Source organism: Mus caroli, chromosome 2 (assembly GCF_900094665.2).
Source record: "Mus caroli chromosome 2, CAROLI_EIJ_v1.1, whole genome shotgun sequence".
NCBI lineage: Eukaryota > Metazoa > Chordata > Mammalia > Rodentia > Muridae > Mus > Mus caroli.
The window spans coordinates 112788685-112805675 of record NC_034571.1 but is presented as its reverse complement, the minus strand read 5'-3'; the positions used below and the strand labels follow the sequence as shown (position 1 = coordinate 112805675).

The 16991-nt window shown below is 37.9% G+C and overlaps 1 protein-coding gene across 10 annotated transcripts in view; it reads right to left on the bottom strand.

Moving 5' to 3' along the window:
- Window positions 1-902: 902 nt before the first annotated feature.
- Window positions 903-16991, bottom strand: part of Mga (MAX dimerization protein MGA) — a 92221-nt gene continuing 76132 nt past the window's right edge. For 9 of the 10 annotated variants that reach the window (XM_029470410.1, XM_029470396.1, XM_029470392.1 and 6 more), the window contains 7 exons: window positions 16075-16202; window positions 14269-14320; window positions 9286-9492; window positions 7204-7315; window positions 6697-6930; window positions 5650-5826; window positions 903-4324 (listed from right to left, as the gene is read on the bottom strand). In XM_029470410.1, the coding sequence (XP_029326270.1) occupies window positions 3051-4324; window positions 5650-5826; window positions 6697-6930; window positions 7204-7315; window positions 9286-9492; window positions 14269-14320; window positions 16075-16202 (2184 nt within the window). In that variant the 3' untranslated portion in view covers window positions 903-3050. The remainder of the gene's footprint in view (window positions 4325-5649; window positions 5827-6696; window positions 6931-7203; window positions 7316-9285; window positions 9493-14268; window positions 14321-16074; window positions 16203-16991) is intronic. The other variant, XM_029470424.1, reaches the window with a different exon arrangement.

Sequence of the window (16991 nt, the reverse complement as noted above, 5' to 3'; positions counted from 1 at the left end):
CATAAGACTGTGTTTCTGTCCTGTTATTCCCCAAGGCAGCAGATAAAGACATTGATACAGTGGTATTATGAAACTATTCTCACCATGGAACAGCAAATATTTGCCATCAAATTGTACATAATCTTGAAGTTCCAATTAAGACATGCTACAAGGACTAGAATACCAAAGGTCTTCCCAAATGACAGATCAAAAGCTTTCCAGTCAAGAAGCTTCAGAAAAGATCCCTTCAATGGAATCCTCTCTCAAATATGTCTGAGGGCATAAAGAATTCTCCAACCAGGCGCAAACCTCCCAACACCAAATTCTGCTTTAATTAGTGTGACTGGTTTATTTCAGGTTCACATGTCTTGCCTTTCAACTGCCAAACTTCTGTTATTTCTAAAAAAAATAATCACTTTCAAAAGCAGAAATGAAAGATATATATTTAATATATAAAAGAAAATGCTAAATCTGACATAATTATATTCTTAAAAACATTCCATGTATTTACAGGTGTAAAAAGGCGAGTTATTGGTCTACTGAGGTCATGCTTCTCAGTCAGGGTGGGAGCTTTTTCCAGGTTCCTCAATGTTTTCACTTAAATTCACTTTTCATAATCATACATGTAATTTTAATAGATCAGTTTTTCCTAATGAAAGGCTAAAGGGTAGGAGTTTAGGGAGAGTTTTTATTTTTGTCAAGACTACATGATTGTTCTAAAGACTAAACCCTCCTCAAATTCGGCCTAATAGCTCCTAAATCTGTCTTAAGAACAATGTATCTTGGGAGTTTGTAATGACATCTGCAGCTTTCCCTGAACCAAATCTCATCTCTATCTTTGTACATCTTTCATTAACACAGGCAAGTATCTTCCAATAAAGAATCAACCCTGACCTGTTTTTTTCTATGCTTTTTCAAATTAAAGAAAGAAAGAAAGAAAGAAAGAAAGAAAGAAAGAAAGAAAGAAAGAAAGAAAGAAAAGGAAGGAAAAGAAGCTACAATGGTCCTTTGTTTCCTGAGGATTAGTCACTCCCTTGTTTTGTTTCTTGTCTGACTCTCAAAACCCAAAAGGGCTCTGGGAAGCCAGAAGAAAACACGGGAAAGAAACAGGCAATAAGACCACTGGAAACTGCTATACCTGGGCTAAAGAACTAGCGTCTCTGAGGACAGCTGTCAGCGAGGGCGACGGGTGCTGCACTCCTTGGCTAAGGCATTGGATAAAGTCAGTTGGGTAAAGGACAGAAAGGACAAAGGAGAAGCTGAGGAATACTGTTTTTACTTTATCAGCTTTTGTAGTAAACAGGAAAGGTTAAGTGCTGATGACCTGTCTAGAGCAAGCAGCACAAAACCAATGAAAGATTTACTACCACTGCCATTTTGCAGTGTAAGTTTTTCATCATTTCAATCTAGTGATTATCAGAGTTAATCTAAAAAGGAAATCAAACATAGAAGTAATTCACTGGCTAGATTCATTCCAAAGTTGGTCTCACAACCTAGGTCACAAGATACAGAGTGGGACTTAAGATAAAGACGCAGTAGTGTAAAAGAAATACAATCACCCAGGCACAGCCCAGGCACCGGAAGCACTTGTGTTAAAGTGTTTTTACAACACAAGCAAATCCTGTCATTGAAGACAGAACGGGTTACATTCCAAAATATAATTATTTAAGAAAGGCAAATGCAGCAGCTACATCTCAGTCTATACATTTTCAGAACAGTGATTCTTGCCTCACGAGTTCCCGAGAGACCCCTCAAATGCACCATGATTATTTACAAACTAGATAGGAAACATTTCTATACTCAATACAAATCTCTTCTAGGTCGAAAACTTCATCCTTTGAGAAATCTATGAAAACAACTATACAAAAATATAAATATCTTCATCTTTACAGGTTGTCAGTCCTTCATACCCTGACAGCCAATGAGTGAAAAAGCTCTACAGATCATTGATGCCATGATAGCAGATAAAAAATATACTTTGTGACTCAAATACTGCCTTACTTCCCTGGTAAAGATTGCTCACTCTGACTCGCCTTTTCTTTACATCCTGTGCAGGTGACAGTGAACAAAACCTTCAAGCACCTAGAGGCTGGTTTCATTTGGGAAATACCCAGCCCCACAAATTTTTATTTTGGCTACGGTCTCTGGTTAGGGGAGAAACTGCTTTTCATTTTAGCTGTTTCTTGAGTGACATGATTTGGGAAAGGGAAGGGCTGCCTCTATGTCTACTTCCAAAAAACAATGAGTAGAAATCTCTGGTATTATGAATGAATCTTTGTGATACCCCAAGAAATAAGGGAGAAGTATCTCTTTTTTAGTCTCTGAAAATAAGTATGTTAATTGTAAAAGTAAAAAGTATATTCCTACTTTACCAGAAAGCTTAAGTTTTTAATTATGACTGAAAGGGTAAGGGAAGAGCTATTCTGGATATGAAACAGTCTGCTGAATGACAAAATCCCTTCACTTTGGTATTCCATAATATTCATCCTATCTACTGTAACATTCTCTCTTCCTACTCCCCTGGCCCCCACAATTGTGTGTGTGTGTCCGTCCCCTTGATAGCCCAGGGTAGACACAAACTTGCAATCCTTCTGCTTTAGTCTTCTAAGTGCTGGAGTTACAAGTGTGCACTACCATGCCCTACTATTGAAATAGTAACTAAAAGGCTTTTTTTTCATACAACGGTATCATAATTCTCAGATTTTAGAGCCAACAACTATGACTTATACTTTAGTCTGTAGTAATTCCAAGTCTCAAGCATTTTCTCAGGGGAAAAAATAAGGTAGTTGATGGAGCCAGAATCTTGTTATGAATTCCTTGGGCAAGAGGGAATCACACCTTCTTAGAGAAGATGAGGGGACCCAGCACCACAAGTGAGGTAACACATTTTTAACATGATCAGAATTTCAAACACCAGGACCAGCACCCTACACCTCCTTTCTCCATTAATATTCACACATAATTAAGTCAAGGATAATAGTTCCATAATACAAACAAACAGATGCCTACAGAGAAAGGAGGTGAAATTCATTTCCCCTCACAGCCTGGCTTTTGCATGAGGATGAACAAGCTCATTTCCCTGATGAACTTAATGGAGCTCCAGAGTTGCCCAATTTAGGTACAACAGGTGCCAATGTAGGCATCACCTTGCTCCCCCGGCCTTCCTGGTCACTTCCTGTTAAATTCATTTTGTGTCCAATTGACCCAACTTTGGCAGCTATAGGTGCCAAGGCAGGCATCACCTTGAGACTCTGACCATCGGCATCACTGGGGGGATTAGCTACTTTTAAACCTAATGGGGCCAACTTTGGCATAGGCCTCCACAAAGTATCTGTGTTGCTGTTCTCCGGGCCAGTCTTCATGTGTAAGATGGGAGGTGAAGATACACTTTCAGGCTCTGCAGGGAAACCAGAAGTACTCTGCCCTCCATCACTAGATTTCCTATGGGAAACAAGAGAATCCTTTATCTCAGGGTCAATAACAATCTTAAGGACATCTGGCTCAGAGGCTGTGTCCCCAAGCTGTTTTTCATTCTCAGAAAAGTCATCATCTTCCAAGTGCAAGAGGAGGGGGCTGACGGATTCACTCTCCTCTTGGACATCAGGCAACTCTTTCACGCCTGTTCCCAAGTGTCCAACTTGGAAAGCTGATCTGTTCCCAGGAGCAAGTTTACTGATAAAAGCTCGCTGAGCATCTCCTGGGAATTCTGTATCCATAGAACCTGACAGTTCAGCCAGACCAGAGTCATCATTTAGTTGTTGATTAAGAAAAGCAATTTCATTGAGCAGTGAAGTCAGCGTCTCATCAGTGTCATCCTCATCTTCCATGTTAGTCAGCAGCTCACTGGGGTGGAGGGCTGCTTCCTCAATAGCCGAGGCTACTTTCCTCAGTTCCATCTCTATGCTTGAGTCCTTCAGATCTTTCATCTTTAATTTATGAAACTGAGACTCCTTTGACTTTAGTCTCTCTCCTCTCAACTCACACTCCTTCCATTTATACCGATGCCCTCTCACATCACCAGACATATTTTTAGGTATAAATTCCTGTGCTGCCTGCATAGTGGAAACATCAGCTACATGTGGAAACCCAGAATCTTTATTTGCCAAAAGCACTTGTGTTGGACCCAGTGCCATTCTGCTATCTCGATGGTTTCCTCTGGAAGAGATTCTCTCTGTATCTTTTAAGGAGCTGGCTTCACTCCCAGCAATGTCTCTCAGGTGGTCAAGTGGCTTGCCATCAGGAACTTCATGACGGTATTTGTTGCCACTCATACCTCCCAAATCTTCCTCTGCAGCCAATGATGTCACATTGACAATTCGTGGCATCATAAATAAGTCATCGTTCTCTGAAAATCAAAAATTAAAGAGAGAGTTCATTAGATGCAGTAATGAAAATCTCTTTTTCTCTCTCTCCTTCCCAGTCTATCTTAGTCCACTTTTGTCAGAATAACAGCTGAGGGGTTGGGAATATAGCTCAGTGGTAGAGCACTTGCCTGCAAGCGCAAGGCCCTGGGTTTGGTCCTCAGCTCTGAAAAAAAAAGAAAAAGAAAAAGAAAAGGAAAAAAGACAAAATAACAGAATAACAGCTGAAACAGCAATAAGTCAAGTAAAATCTAGTCAAGACACTTAGGTATTTCATTATTAGCAATAGTTCCACTTAATTACATTTTTAGAAAATCTCCACAAAATAACTTTTCTTTTTTTGGACTGGGAGAGCAGTGGAGGAGACTGAACCCAGGAACTTGCCTATACAAAGTACAAGCAAGTACATTACCAGCCCTAGGATTGGACAGAATCAGGATCTTCCTATGGAGACCATGGTTAGCCTCCAACTCACAAAATTCTTGTCTTGTGTTTCATAAGCACTGTGATTATGGGCACAGGCCACCATCAAAAAACCAACTTGCTAAGCTACTTCTTGTCCTGAGGCAGAAACACATCTTGATTTTGTTTACCCAATTACCTGCTAGTTAGAAGGGGAAATGGAACTCTAGGATCAATACAGTAAGACCAAACAAAAACAACAAACATAAACAAAAAAGGTTGCAATGTCAACAACAAAAAACAAACAAAAAAAAACAACCACGAGACTACCTACCCCTCCTACCTTAACACAGATTTAGATGCCTAGAACCCAAACCACCAAAATAATACTTTAGCAAAAAGAAATGGTTCTCAAAACAATGCACTGGATTGGTAACATGGGAGTGCCTCCATTTCAAATACAACCCAAAACAATGATCAACACCAAGAACTTAAATATTGACCATTCTACATCATCATTTCACTTGGACACCATTTTAATTCTTCCCCTGCTTAGAAATGTCACTAGAGTTAACAAAACAGTTTCCAATTCCAGGTTAACCACCAATCAAACCAAGCTAGGAGGACTATTTCTTTCTTTTTTCTTTTCTTTTTTCCAAGGCAGGGTTTGTCTGTGTAGCCCTGGCTGTCCTTGAACTCAGAAATACACCTGCTTCTGCCTCCCAAGCGCTAGGATTAAAGGCATGTGCCACCACTGGCCAGCTAGAAGGACCATTTCTTAACAAGGCAAATGCCAAAAGAACAGCTCTAGGTAACTACAGATCAGATTTAAAGACGTCCTCTATCAATGGACCATTCTTTACCAACCATAGTATATACTTACGAACCATAGAATACCACCACATACCTGACTGAGCCATAGTACTGCTTGCAACTTGAGGCTTCAGACCACCTTCTAAGAGAGCAGGAGAAACTGCTACCACTGGTCCTGAGAATAAGGGGCCTTTTAGGGTAAGCAACTGCCCTTGTGGAGTCATCACCAGGTTGGCAGAGGAGTGCGGAGTGTCAGAAGGAGAGGCATTTTCTGCAAAGAAAGTGAAAAATTAGTAAAACAAATGTCCAGTTAATGTCAGTGTACTCTAAAGAGAGGCTGACTTAAAAGGTATAATGTAAGTTTACATGAGGGCATACACTATTCACAGGCTTTCTATCTTATACACTCCTAACAAAGTCCTTCACGTTTCTAGACCACAGTTTCTTTCCACTTGTGAATTCAAGTTATTTATTTTATTTTGTAATGTTAAAACTAATTCTTGTTTTAGAATCTACCTGAACTGATAAGTCAGATTTTTCTGGTCCATACACTGAGCTGTCTGAAGAATAAAAAAGAACACACCTAAGACATGAGTTTACCAAGTAACATTAAGTCAGTGTAGCTACTTCCAAAAACAAGGTAAGAAACAACTTAAACCAATTAGCTTTGTTCCTTAATAAAGACAATGAAAAATGGACTAGTTCAAAGAAATTAAACTTTTTAAAAGAAACAACAGTCTCATTGTGTTTCATAGATCGAACTCAATTCTGAGCCTTAAGCAATTTGCCTGTCTTAACCTTCCACCGTAAGTTAAAAAAGTTCCAATTCATTTTTTAACCCATAATAGATTCAAAAAAATGAAGGATTCACATATAGTAGCAGTTATGTACTTACTAAAAACATGTTACAAGTAGACTTCTATCAGAAGTAGGATTTATACAATAGAATACTAAGCTCTTAGGAGTTATTTATTGTATAAAGCCAAACGTTGAAAAGTACTATTTAAAGTTATTGTTCTTAAAAATCATCCCAATTCACTTAATTAGAACTACAGCCAAGAGAAGATGTTCCACTAAAATAAATTTAAGTCCACTAAAATAAATTGATTTTTATCTACCAAAAAAAAAAAGCCCCTCCTACCTGTAGCCTGGTCTCTTTTTCTGGAAAGAATCAAAGGTTTCCCCCTCCTGTTATTCATGAGCATCTGTCCAAGATCTACAGGTGATGCAGAAGATCCCTCCAGCTGTGTGCCAATTCTGGGAGACACACCAAACTCATCTGACCCCAGCTTCTTTTTCCTTTTTTGTGCTTCTAGTGCTTGTTGTTTTGCATAAATATACTCTAGCTTCTTCAGGACCACTTCTTCTGTCTTCCCTGAAGGTAAATAGGCAGTAAAGCATCACTCTCTGCATTATACCATATAACAATGAGAAATAGCCGCTATCTAATTGATTTAACTATATTCTCTAGAACTCTGAGAGGCAAATGTGATTATTACGATTCCGAAAACGATGTGCTCAGTCAAGAGTTACCCTGGTGCAAGCCTGAGATGCCAATCCTTAACCTCCACAGACTCTGAAAGGCTTGGAGTCCGTACTAATGCTGGCACTGTGCTCTCTCTTTCCCAGAGACGCTTAAAGAGCTTACCTGAAAGAGACGATACCTTCCGTATTAAAATACTTCGTTTTCGACTCAGGAGATTTTTTTGTCCTATCAATTTATCTGCCTGGTCTGTTAGTCCTTGAATTTCACTGAATGCCTAGGATAAAAATAGTAATATCAATGGAGCATTCACCTGTACTCCAAAAAGTACAGGGGCCTACACAATTTCTTTAATGAAAGTATTTTAAGGTAGTATTTTAGAGAACATTATAAAACAACTAATCATATTTCAGAAATTGAATAATACATTGAGCCACTGATTCTGGTGCTGGGAAAGAACCTCAGGGCCTTGTGCATGCAAAGCAAGTGTTCTGTCTCTGGGCTATATCCCCAACCCAACAGTATTTGTTAAATTGTTTTCTAGCTTATATTTTTATGGAATGTAAAAAATGATTATTTCCAAAGATGAGTGCTAAACAGCTTTTCCACTACTACAAGGAAAAATACAAAATACTCATGCTCTATTTAACTTTTAATCAAATTTAAAAATGTTTACAAAACCTGTTTATTTCAATAGCAAAATATGAATGCTAGATGTATATTCCCCCAGCTTCTACTTAAAAGTAATGAAATGATGTTACCTTTGATGGCCTAGCCTATGTGCAGAGTTAAAATTAAAACTTCTACTAAGCTGAGTAGTTTATTTTCTATTTAAATATCTGAGGACAGAGATGGTATACCTGTGGTATAAATAAAATCAATAAAATCTTTTTTTAACAACAACAACAACAAAAAAGGTATGTTAAGGATTATGAATATAGTTATTTGTTAGTAAAGTCCTTGCCTCACATGCATGAAACCTTGTGTTCCATCTCTACTGAAAGGAAAAAAAAAAAGATGTGTGCGTGCTAAATGATTTTTATGCTATGCATTTTACAACATGATTAACTGTTCTAAACACTTTGAGGAATAATAGCACACAGACTTAGTCAAACTTTTCCTTTTTTCTTGACTTGATTTCTCACTGCCCCGAAGCTCACCAAGTAGGCTAAGCTGGCTGGCCAGTGAGGCTCTAGGATCTAGCTAGTCAAAGCTGGAATTAAAAGCATGTGCCACCACACCAACCTTGTGTGTGTGTGTGATTTTGTTCTTCTATTTATATGTCCATGTGTGTATCTATCACGTATGTGGCTGTGCGGTCAGAGAACAGAAGAGGGTGTTGGTCTCCTTGGAGTTACAAGGGGTTGTGAGATGCCCCACAAGGGTACTGGGAATGAAACTGGGTCCTCTAGTAGAATACCAAGTGCTTATAACCACTGAGCCGTCTTTCTAGCCCCACCCAGCATTTCTTTTTTAAATGTAGACTCATTTTATGAAACTTATTTCTTCATGCTTGCAAGGTAAGCACTTTGTAAACTGAGCCATCCTCCCAGTCCTCAGCTTCTAACTTAAGAACTTAAATGTTTGGGGATAGGGAGATGGCTCACTCGGTAACAACAGCAGCACTTACAAGCATGAGGGCCCGAGTTTGAATCCGCAGCACTCAGGTAAAAAGCTGAGTATGGTTGCACAACCTATAACACTAGCATTGGAATAAGGCAGACAGATCCCAAGAGCTGGATGGCTACCCAGCCTAGCCATAAAGGCAAGGTGCCAGTTTCATGAGAGACCCTGGGTCAAAGTAATAAAAAAGAAAACGCCCAACATCCCCCTAATTCCTGCATACACACTCATGGGAACATGTACCCACAGGCTCATGTGCTTCCTTGAACACCAGCACCAGCACCACCTCTCTCTCTCCTGTTCTTAACAATCAACATAAAGTTATTTTCACTTAATGATTTTCCCCTGAATATTTACTGCTTACTTACAGCCCTGTTTGTGATGCTGCGTCACTCTATAGCTCAAGCTGCCTACAACTCATGGCAATCTTCCAGTTCAGCCTCTCAGGTGCTGGCATAACAGGTATAAGCTGCCATGACCAGCCACTACCCTTTACTCACCTGTTAAATACAAGTAACTCTGTTTCCACTTCCCTCATATGACAATGAATTTCCTTTCTTATAGTATCTTTAAATTTCTCTTAATTGAACTTATGTCTGTGTATGTGATTCCCACAATACTTACCCGATTAAGAATGAGACTTTTGGAAACTTTGGAAGAATGAAGTAATCCTAATGTAATCTTCAATTTTTCAAAAAGATCTCTCATTTCACCACGCCGCCGCCGCTCATTGGCAGTGTGTGTCCGTCGGTAATATGCAAAAGCTTCTGTTTCTTTGTGTGGTTTATCACTCCAACAATCATCTTTCAATTTTGAAGAAATTAATGAAATCTGTCCAAAAAGAATATTTCCTCAGCATCTTCCTCCATCCCAAATCATAGTTTGAAATCAGATACACCTTGTCTGGACTTTTATCAAGGCTTCTGAATGGCTCATCTTCCCAGTCTATCTTTCCTTATTTCAACAATACCAACAGTATAAATTCTAATATATACTATATACTAATATATACTATATATAATATATACTAATATCATATTTCTTTCCAGTTCGAATGAGGGACCATCTGGAGCTTCAGGAAGGAAAGATCTGGAATAGCTTTTAAAATCTAATTTATCGTTAAAATGAGTTTTCAGGACATAACAACAACAACAAAAATCCACAGTCTTTTGTTTTTCTTTTTAAAAAAAAAGGTCTCTATTTTTTAAATTTTCATTCTTTACATACATTACATTCTGACTACAGTTTCCCCTGCTCTCACCCTTCCCTCATACCTCCTTCTCCCCTAGATCCACTCCTCCTCAGTTTCCCTTTAAAAAACAAAACAAAACAAAACAGGCTTCCCAAGGGTATCAACTAAACATGTCATAACAAGTTAGAAAAAGAGTAGGCGCAAACCCTTTTAACAAGGCTGGACAGGACAAAGCAGTAGGAGGAAGAGGGTCCTAAGAGCACACACAGAGCCAGACAACTCCCCACTCCATTGTTAAGGAGTCCCACAAGAACACCAGTCTATGTACCATATGCAATATATGTGCAGGTGACCTAGCTCACACCCAAACAGGATCAATGACTGTTCCTTCAGTCTCTGTGAGTCCCTGTGAACCATGATCAGTTGAAAAAAATCACAATCTTGATTGTTAGAAAAAAAAATATTTTTTTTTTTTCTGTTTTTTTGAGACAGGATTTCTGTTTTACAGTCCTGGCTATCCTAGAACTCACTTTGTATATACCAGGCTGGCCTCAAACTCACAGAGATCTGATTGCCTCTACCTCCTAAGTATTGGGATTAAAGGTGTGCACTACCACTGGTGACAGAAATAAAAACATTTTAAGACTAGACAAATAGCTCAGTGGACAGAGGGCTGCTGTGCATTCACAAAGACCCGAGTCTTCAGCATCCATATAAAACCTGAGCAGGAGTATGCCTCTATACCTCCAGCATTGGAAAATGTGGACAGGCAGAGTTAGGAGGCTTACAGGCCAGTCAGCCAGCCAAGCTCCAATACTAAGTTCCATGTTTAGTGAGATAGCCTATCTCAAATGACATTTGATATCCACCCATGGTCCCGAAATCTGGTAAGCACAAGCGCCTGACAACAACCTCCCACCCCCCAACATACAAAATTTTAATATGGGTAAGACCTTTCAATTTTGGGAAAAAGATCAACCGCCATTCTCTTCTAAATAAACTTTCTCCCCAACCCTTTTTTAAAAAAAAGACTTATTTGTGCAGGTGGTAGTGGTGAGGCCAAGCATGACACTGTACATGTGGGAGTCAGCTCTCTCCTCCCACCATGTTAAACTCAGATTATCAAGTTTAAAGCTAAGCCATCTCACCAGCTCCTTTAGCCAGGAGGGTTTGGAAATACAGGAAAACATGTATTTTGGCAAACAGTTAGAAGCCAAAAAAAAAAAAAAAAAAAAAAAAAAAAAAAAAAAAAAAAAAAANCCAAAAAAAAAAAAAAAAGTTACAAGTGAATGACATTGAAATAGAAGATTTAGTGGATACAGGACCTATCATTTCACAAAAATCTTGTGTTGCCGTGACCTTTCCTTACATTGTATGAAGGTGTGTCCCTGATGATTGCTGTATCTGGCAGAGAGCTAAGTGCTGGCAGGATTTTGGTATTGTCATTTCTATGTATCATGTATTTCTATGTATCATGGAATTCCCCTGCATTTGTTATAAAAAAAGAAATTGGCAAAATGGAGAATGTTAACAGATTTGACATCTGTGAAAGAAACTGACCAAATAGTAATGGGAAGTATGCTAGAAGCCTCAAAATTGGATTAAAACAAAACAAAACCCACCATGTTAACAATATAGATTTAAAGAAAACATTTTTCTTTCACTTGGCAACAAGCTAAGGAAATGATAAAAAAAAAAGTCCTACTTGTTCTTTGTATAAACAAACTTCATTATCTTCTGGAAGTAAGCCTAAAGTCAACGGATATGTCTCACTGTGTACAATTTGGAAAACTCAAATTTATACACCTTACCACTGATACATACTCAGGGATTCAATGGGCAACTTCTTTTAGTTCTAAAAAAGTTGATTCTGTAATTACACATTTACTGGAAGTAATGGTTATTACAGAGATACCTGTACAAATTAAGACTGACAATGTTCCCGTATCTGTCTCAAGTAAGATGAAGCAATTCTTTGCAGATAATGTAAAGCACATGACAAGTATACTACACAATCCTAGGACAAACAGCTGTAGACAGACCTAACTGTACCTTAAAGGCAATGCTTATAAAATAGAAAGAATAAAGACCCCCTAGGATATACTAAATAGTGCTCCATTAACCTTAAATTTTCTGAACTTTAATGAGAAAGGAACAACAGCAGCTAAGACAATGAATTATAGGAAAAAAAACTGTTAAATTAAATCAGCCTAAATACTATAAGGATGTGTTAACATCAGAATGGAAGTCAATAAAATGTTCTGTGTTAAAGATGCAGATTTGTTTATATTTCTACAGGAAGTGAGAGCTGTGGATACCATCAAAACTAGTAAAGCTCAGAGTTGTGCAGGGAAGGCTTTCTGAAACCTTGCCACTGACCCAAAAAGAGCAAAGAGGAGATCCTGACCAGATACTGCCTTCCCCTGCCAGCTAGAGAAGCCTGGGCAAGAAATATTCAGCACCTAACCACTGACAGGCCTATGAGCAAGACTTTGGTCTCCTGTAATACAGAGCCATCCATAGTGCAGAGCAACAGGCCTATGAGCAGGACTTTAAGACAGATTATACTGAATACTGCATTTTATATGCCCAAGTCAGGTTCGCAGAGCTGGGGGTAGAAATTAAGAGAATTCATGGAGGAACTCCAGAACACAAGACGCTAGAAGGTAAGACAGTCCAGGAATATAAAAGGTGCAGGAAACTGTACCCAATTTAAAGGAAAGAGAATCATTGTTGTTAGGTGCCATCTAGGTCTCAGTTGTGGATGTGCTGAGAGAGCAACAGAAAGACATCAGACACCTGAGAACCCTGGGAAAGACATTGGGAAAAGTGGAGATGCAAACAAAAAAAAAATAATAAAATAATAATAATCACAATAGTAGCATGGCTACAGAAAGCACCCAGGGCAGCTTCAAAACTATATAATTAATAGCTAAACAAATGAGGATCCCCAGTTGCTAGTCAACTGGCTCTTTAAGAATTCTTAGCTGTTAGAACTGTTTTGACACTTCAATGTTGGTTGCTTTTTGGATTTCTGGGAATAGGACAGGATATAAAATAGCCAGCTGATCCTAAGAAGGCAGGGTGGGAGTGGGGTAGGGTTAGGGCTACCAGAATGAAAGCAAAGGCAGTTGGTGGCAGAAGACATCGTTAGGAGACAGTTGAGGCAGGAAAAGCTGAGCTGAAGAGATAGGCTAGAATAGTTGTTATAGTTTGGAGCTGCTGGTATTGGGAAAACTGGGAGAAGGGATTGTTTAAGCTGACCTTTAGGGAACTGAGGGAGGAATGGTTAGGAGAAATTTAAAGGGGCTGGGAGGACTGTCAGAGAGTTAAGAAAACTGGTTACTATTTTAAAATAGATAGATCTTTTTACATGTTCGTTTCCATGTGCGCTTGTGTACCCGAGTGTAGGTGCCAGCAGAGGCCAGAATTATCAGACCCCCATGGAGCTGGAGTTACAGGTGGTTGTAAGCCTGTCATGAATGCTGGGAACCAAACTTGGGTCTTGTGGAAACAGTACATGCTACTAACCACTGAGGCAACTCCCCAGCCCTAAAATACATTTCCAAAAAAGTTGTTACTGACATGTATACAGGTGTAAACATATGCCAATTATGCCAACCTTTTTAATAAACTGAAAATATGGCCAGCACCTCTAGCAGGGTCCTCTGAAACGATGTGTTATTTGTGTGTGGCTTCATCTGATCCTTTCTTTTTTTATTTTTGGTTTTTCGAGACAGGGTTTCTGTGTAGCCCTGGCTGTCCTTGAACTCAGAAATCCGCCTGCCTTTGCCTCCCGAGTGCTGGGATTAAAGGTGTGCTCCACCACGCCCGACTTTCATCTGACTCTTAATAATATAAGCTTATTTATGCTGTTGCCAATGATCTTGAGGGACTTCTGAGATCACAAGAGGATTCTCTTACTTTACTCTGTGTATCTCAGCACTCTATCTAATTGTGGTTTAACTCTCATTTTTCTGCTGATCCTTGAGCACCATGAATATAACACAACTTGTCTATTTGCTTTATAAAAATTATCAATTCTTCTTTCTTGCTCAGTTTTGAAAATCTGATTGAATCTTCCATATTATACTCTTGGGTTATAAATATCTTAATTTTTAAGCTTACTACTATTATTTTAACCTTAAGTATATTTTGCTTTCAAATGAACAAATTTTCATAAACTGAATCTATTTTAACTCTTCCAAGAGGACTAAAATTAAGGAAAAAAAAAAAAAAAAACCAACCACACGCACACATACTCTCAAAACCAAGTAGTATATTTGTAAAGAGAGGACAAATAAAGTGATCTAAACAAAAGCCCTTAATAAACTAGTAAATAGATCTTATTTTTTAAGCATAAAATAAATGTCACCAATTTTATTAAATAATTTCATTAGATACATTCTAAATACCTTTCGACTCTTTTCAGAAGCTTTTTCATCTGCAGAGATATGGCTATGACACCTAGATTTAAAAATAAAAGTAGTTTTAATATATTACTGAAATTCAATATCAGATCAATTTCATTTCACAAGTTATGAAACTACATCATCCCAAACTACAGTTTCTTTTCTCCAAGGTATACTAGATGGCCATAATTTATTAAACAGTACACTTTTTTTTTTTTCTTCGAGACAGGGTTTCACTTTGTAGACCAGGCTGGCCTTGAACTCAGAAATCCACCTGCCTCTGCCTCCCGAGTGCTGGGATTAAAGGTGTGCGCCACCACGCCCGGCTAAACAGTACACTTTACCTGTAGTGTTCAAATAGTTACTAAAATTAAAATTTTATTCATTCATTCATTCATTCATTCATTCATTCATTCATTCATAGGCAGGGCGTCATTGTGAAAGCATGGCTGTTCTGGCCTCAAACTCAGATCTGCCTGTTTCTGCCTTTAAATTTAATTTCTGCTCTTTTATAGTTTGTATAGTTATTCTTGGCTCTTTTATTATCCTAACCTAATAATATGGTGTATCCACTTACTGAATTTTCCCATGTCTCTCAATATAATTTTCTTCAAGCTCTGCAGTTTGCTAGCTATATTTATATGAGAAATTTATACATGGTTATAATCATTTCAAAAGTATCAATCACTATGTAGCCCTGGCTGGCCTGGAACTAGTTAATGATCCTCTTGCTTTAACCTCTCCAGTCCTGGGATTACAATTATGAGCCACCAGGGCAGCCCCAAACCAATTTTAGATATGAGAAATTTTAGACATATCAAAATTCACTGCATGAATCACAATGTCAGAATAGTATACACACTCAGTGATTTCTTTTTAAGCATTTATAGCCTATATTATTCCCTAAAAGAAAGGAAAAGTTATTTTTAAAATTACATTTTTCTTTGTTGCTGTTTAGGAACTTGGGTTTAAAACACAGGACTTTCCATCTGTCTGCAATACTACTGAACTTAGTAAATATAACTAAATTTTAAGGGATTTAAACTCTCTCACCTTAATAGGTAACTGAAGGAGCCTGTAAACAGCTCTGGAGTGAAGATAGTCACTTAGGAAACTGTCTCAGGAATCAAGACAAAAGAAGCTGCCTTCTTCCTTCTTGTCTCTCTCGAATGCCAATTCCTAATCCCTACAGAGCTTCCTAACACAGAGGTAAGAAAACACACCAAAGCACACACCTGCGTCTTATCAGTGGAACAGATAGAATTTCATACTTGTACCTCACCTGTTCAGCTAGGACAATAACTACATTCATAATCTTAATGCTTTTTAACTGAAATATAAAGGAACTACATTATGTTGAATAGTCAGATCTTGTTAGCTATTATGGGCAACATGTATACTATTTCATCATATACTCTAAATGGGGAACATTATAAACTTGTTCAAAGAAATTATAAACTTGTCCGAGGTTATTTAAACTATCAAAACTAGCATTTAATTTTATTTATTATTTTAGACAGAGTCTCACTACATAGCTCTAGTTGGCCTAGAACTTACTATATAGGCTAACACAAGTGTCATCACTCTCTAAAAGCTTGTTGCCCATATTTATATACTACTTGTTAGCAAAGGCCAAAGCAAGTAAATTCCTATTTCAAAGCCTCATCTATGCTACCTAGGAGAAAAGAAAAACAGAAAACAAATCAACAATTCCTAAAGAAATAATGGAAGTGGGTCTGTTACCCAGAGCTTTTAAACAAAGTGTTCGGTTTTGTTCTGCTTCTGAACCCCAAGGTAAATCTGACTTACTGCTGTTTGAAGGACTGTGTGTGAGTCGCTGTGGTCTTCTTGTAGGTAAAGTCAATCTCCTCTGAAAGCTCTTCTATTGTCTCAACATCCACCTGCTCATCATCCTCCAGACAGTCTACATAGTTACTCTGAAATAGATCATTAGGACAGTAAACAATGTATCGGGAGACACACATACCTAAACTTTTCAATCACATGCTCCCTATTAAACCAACTAGTTCCAAATAGTGATCTACCCTGGGTACTAATAATGCTGTTTGTTAATCATACAAAGAAATTAAGTCAGAAAGACAACATGATTAGAATTAACATCAATAACTACATTAAGCCATAAATATATATTAAACAGGTACCATTAACCTTAGGCTGGACAAAGATTTTTTAGGCAGGCTACATTTGATGCTTGGATGTTTTATCTAGAAGACAACATTCAAGTATGATGCCTTAAGGTTTAAAAAAAAACTTGATCATACATGCTGAGGCCCTGGGTTCAATACCAAGCTCTAATGCATCAAAACCCACAAAACATTCTGTTTTAAAAGGACTTAATAACTATTATTTAATCAAATGCCTATAAATCAATACACATTAATATAAGACAAACACAGAAATGGGATACAACTCCGCAGAATAAAAGCTTTTGAAGAATTTCAGTTTTCAAAAGTAATCAAGTGTAGTTCCTTACAATACCATAACAGAAGTAACTGAGTAAACACTAAGCACTGGTAAATTCTTAGAAATTCACTGAATACTTTCAAAGGTGCAAGTGTGATTTGGGATAAACAGATATTTCCAAGTCCATCTTTAAAAGTAATGTTCATTATGCCAGAAACTAAAAGAAACACGTTATCTTTATATATATATTTGCATTGTACTTTAGAGGCAAATAAAAGAGATATCCCAATCACCTAAAACTC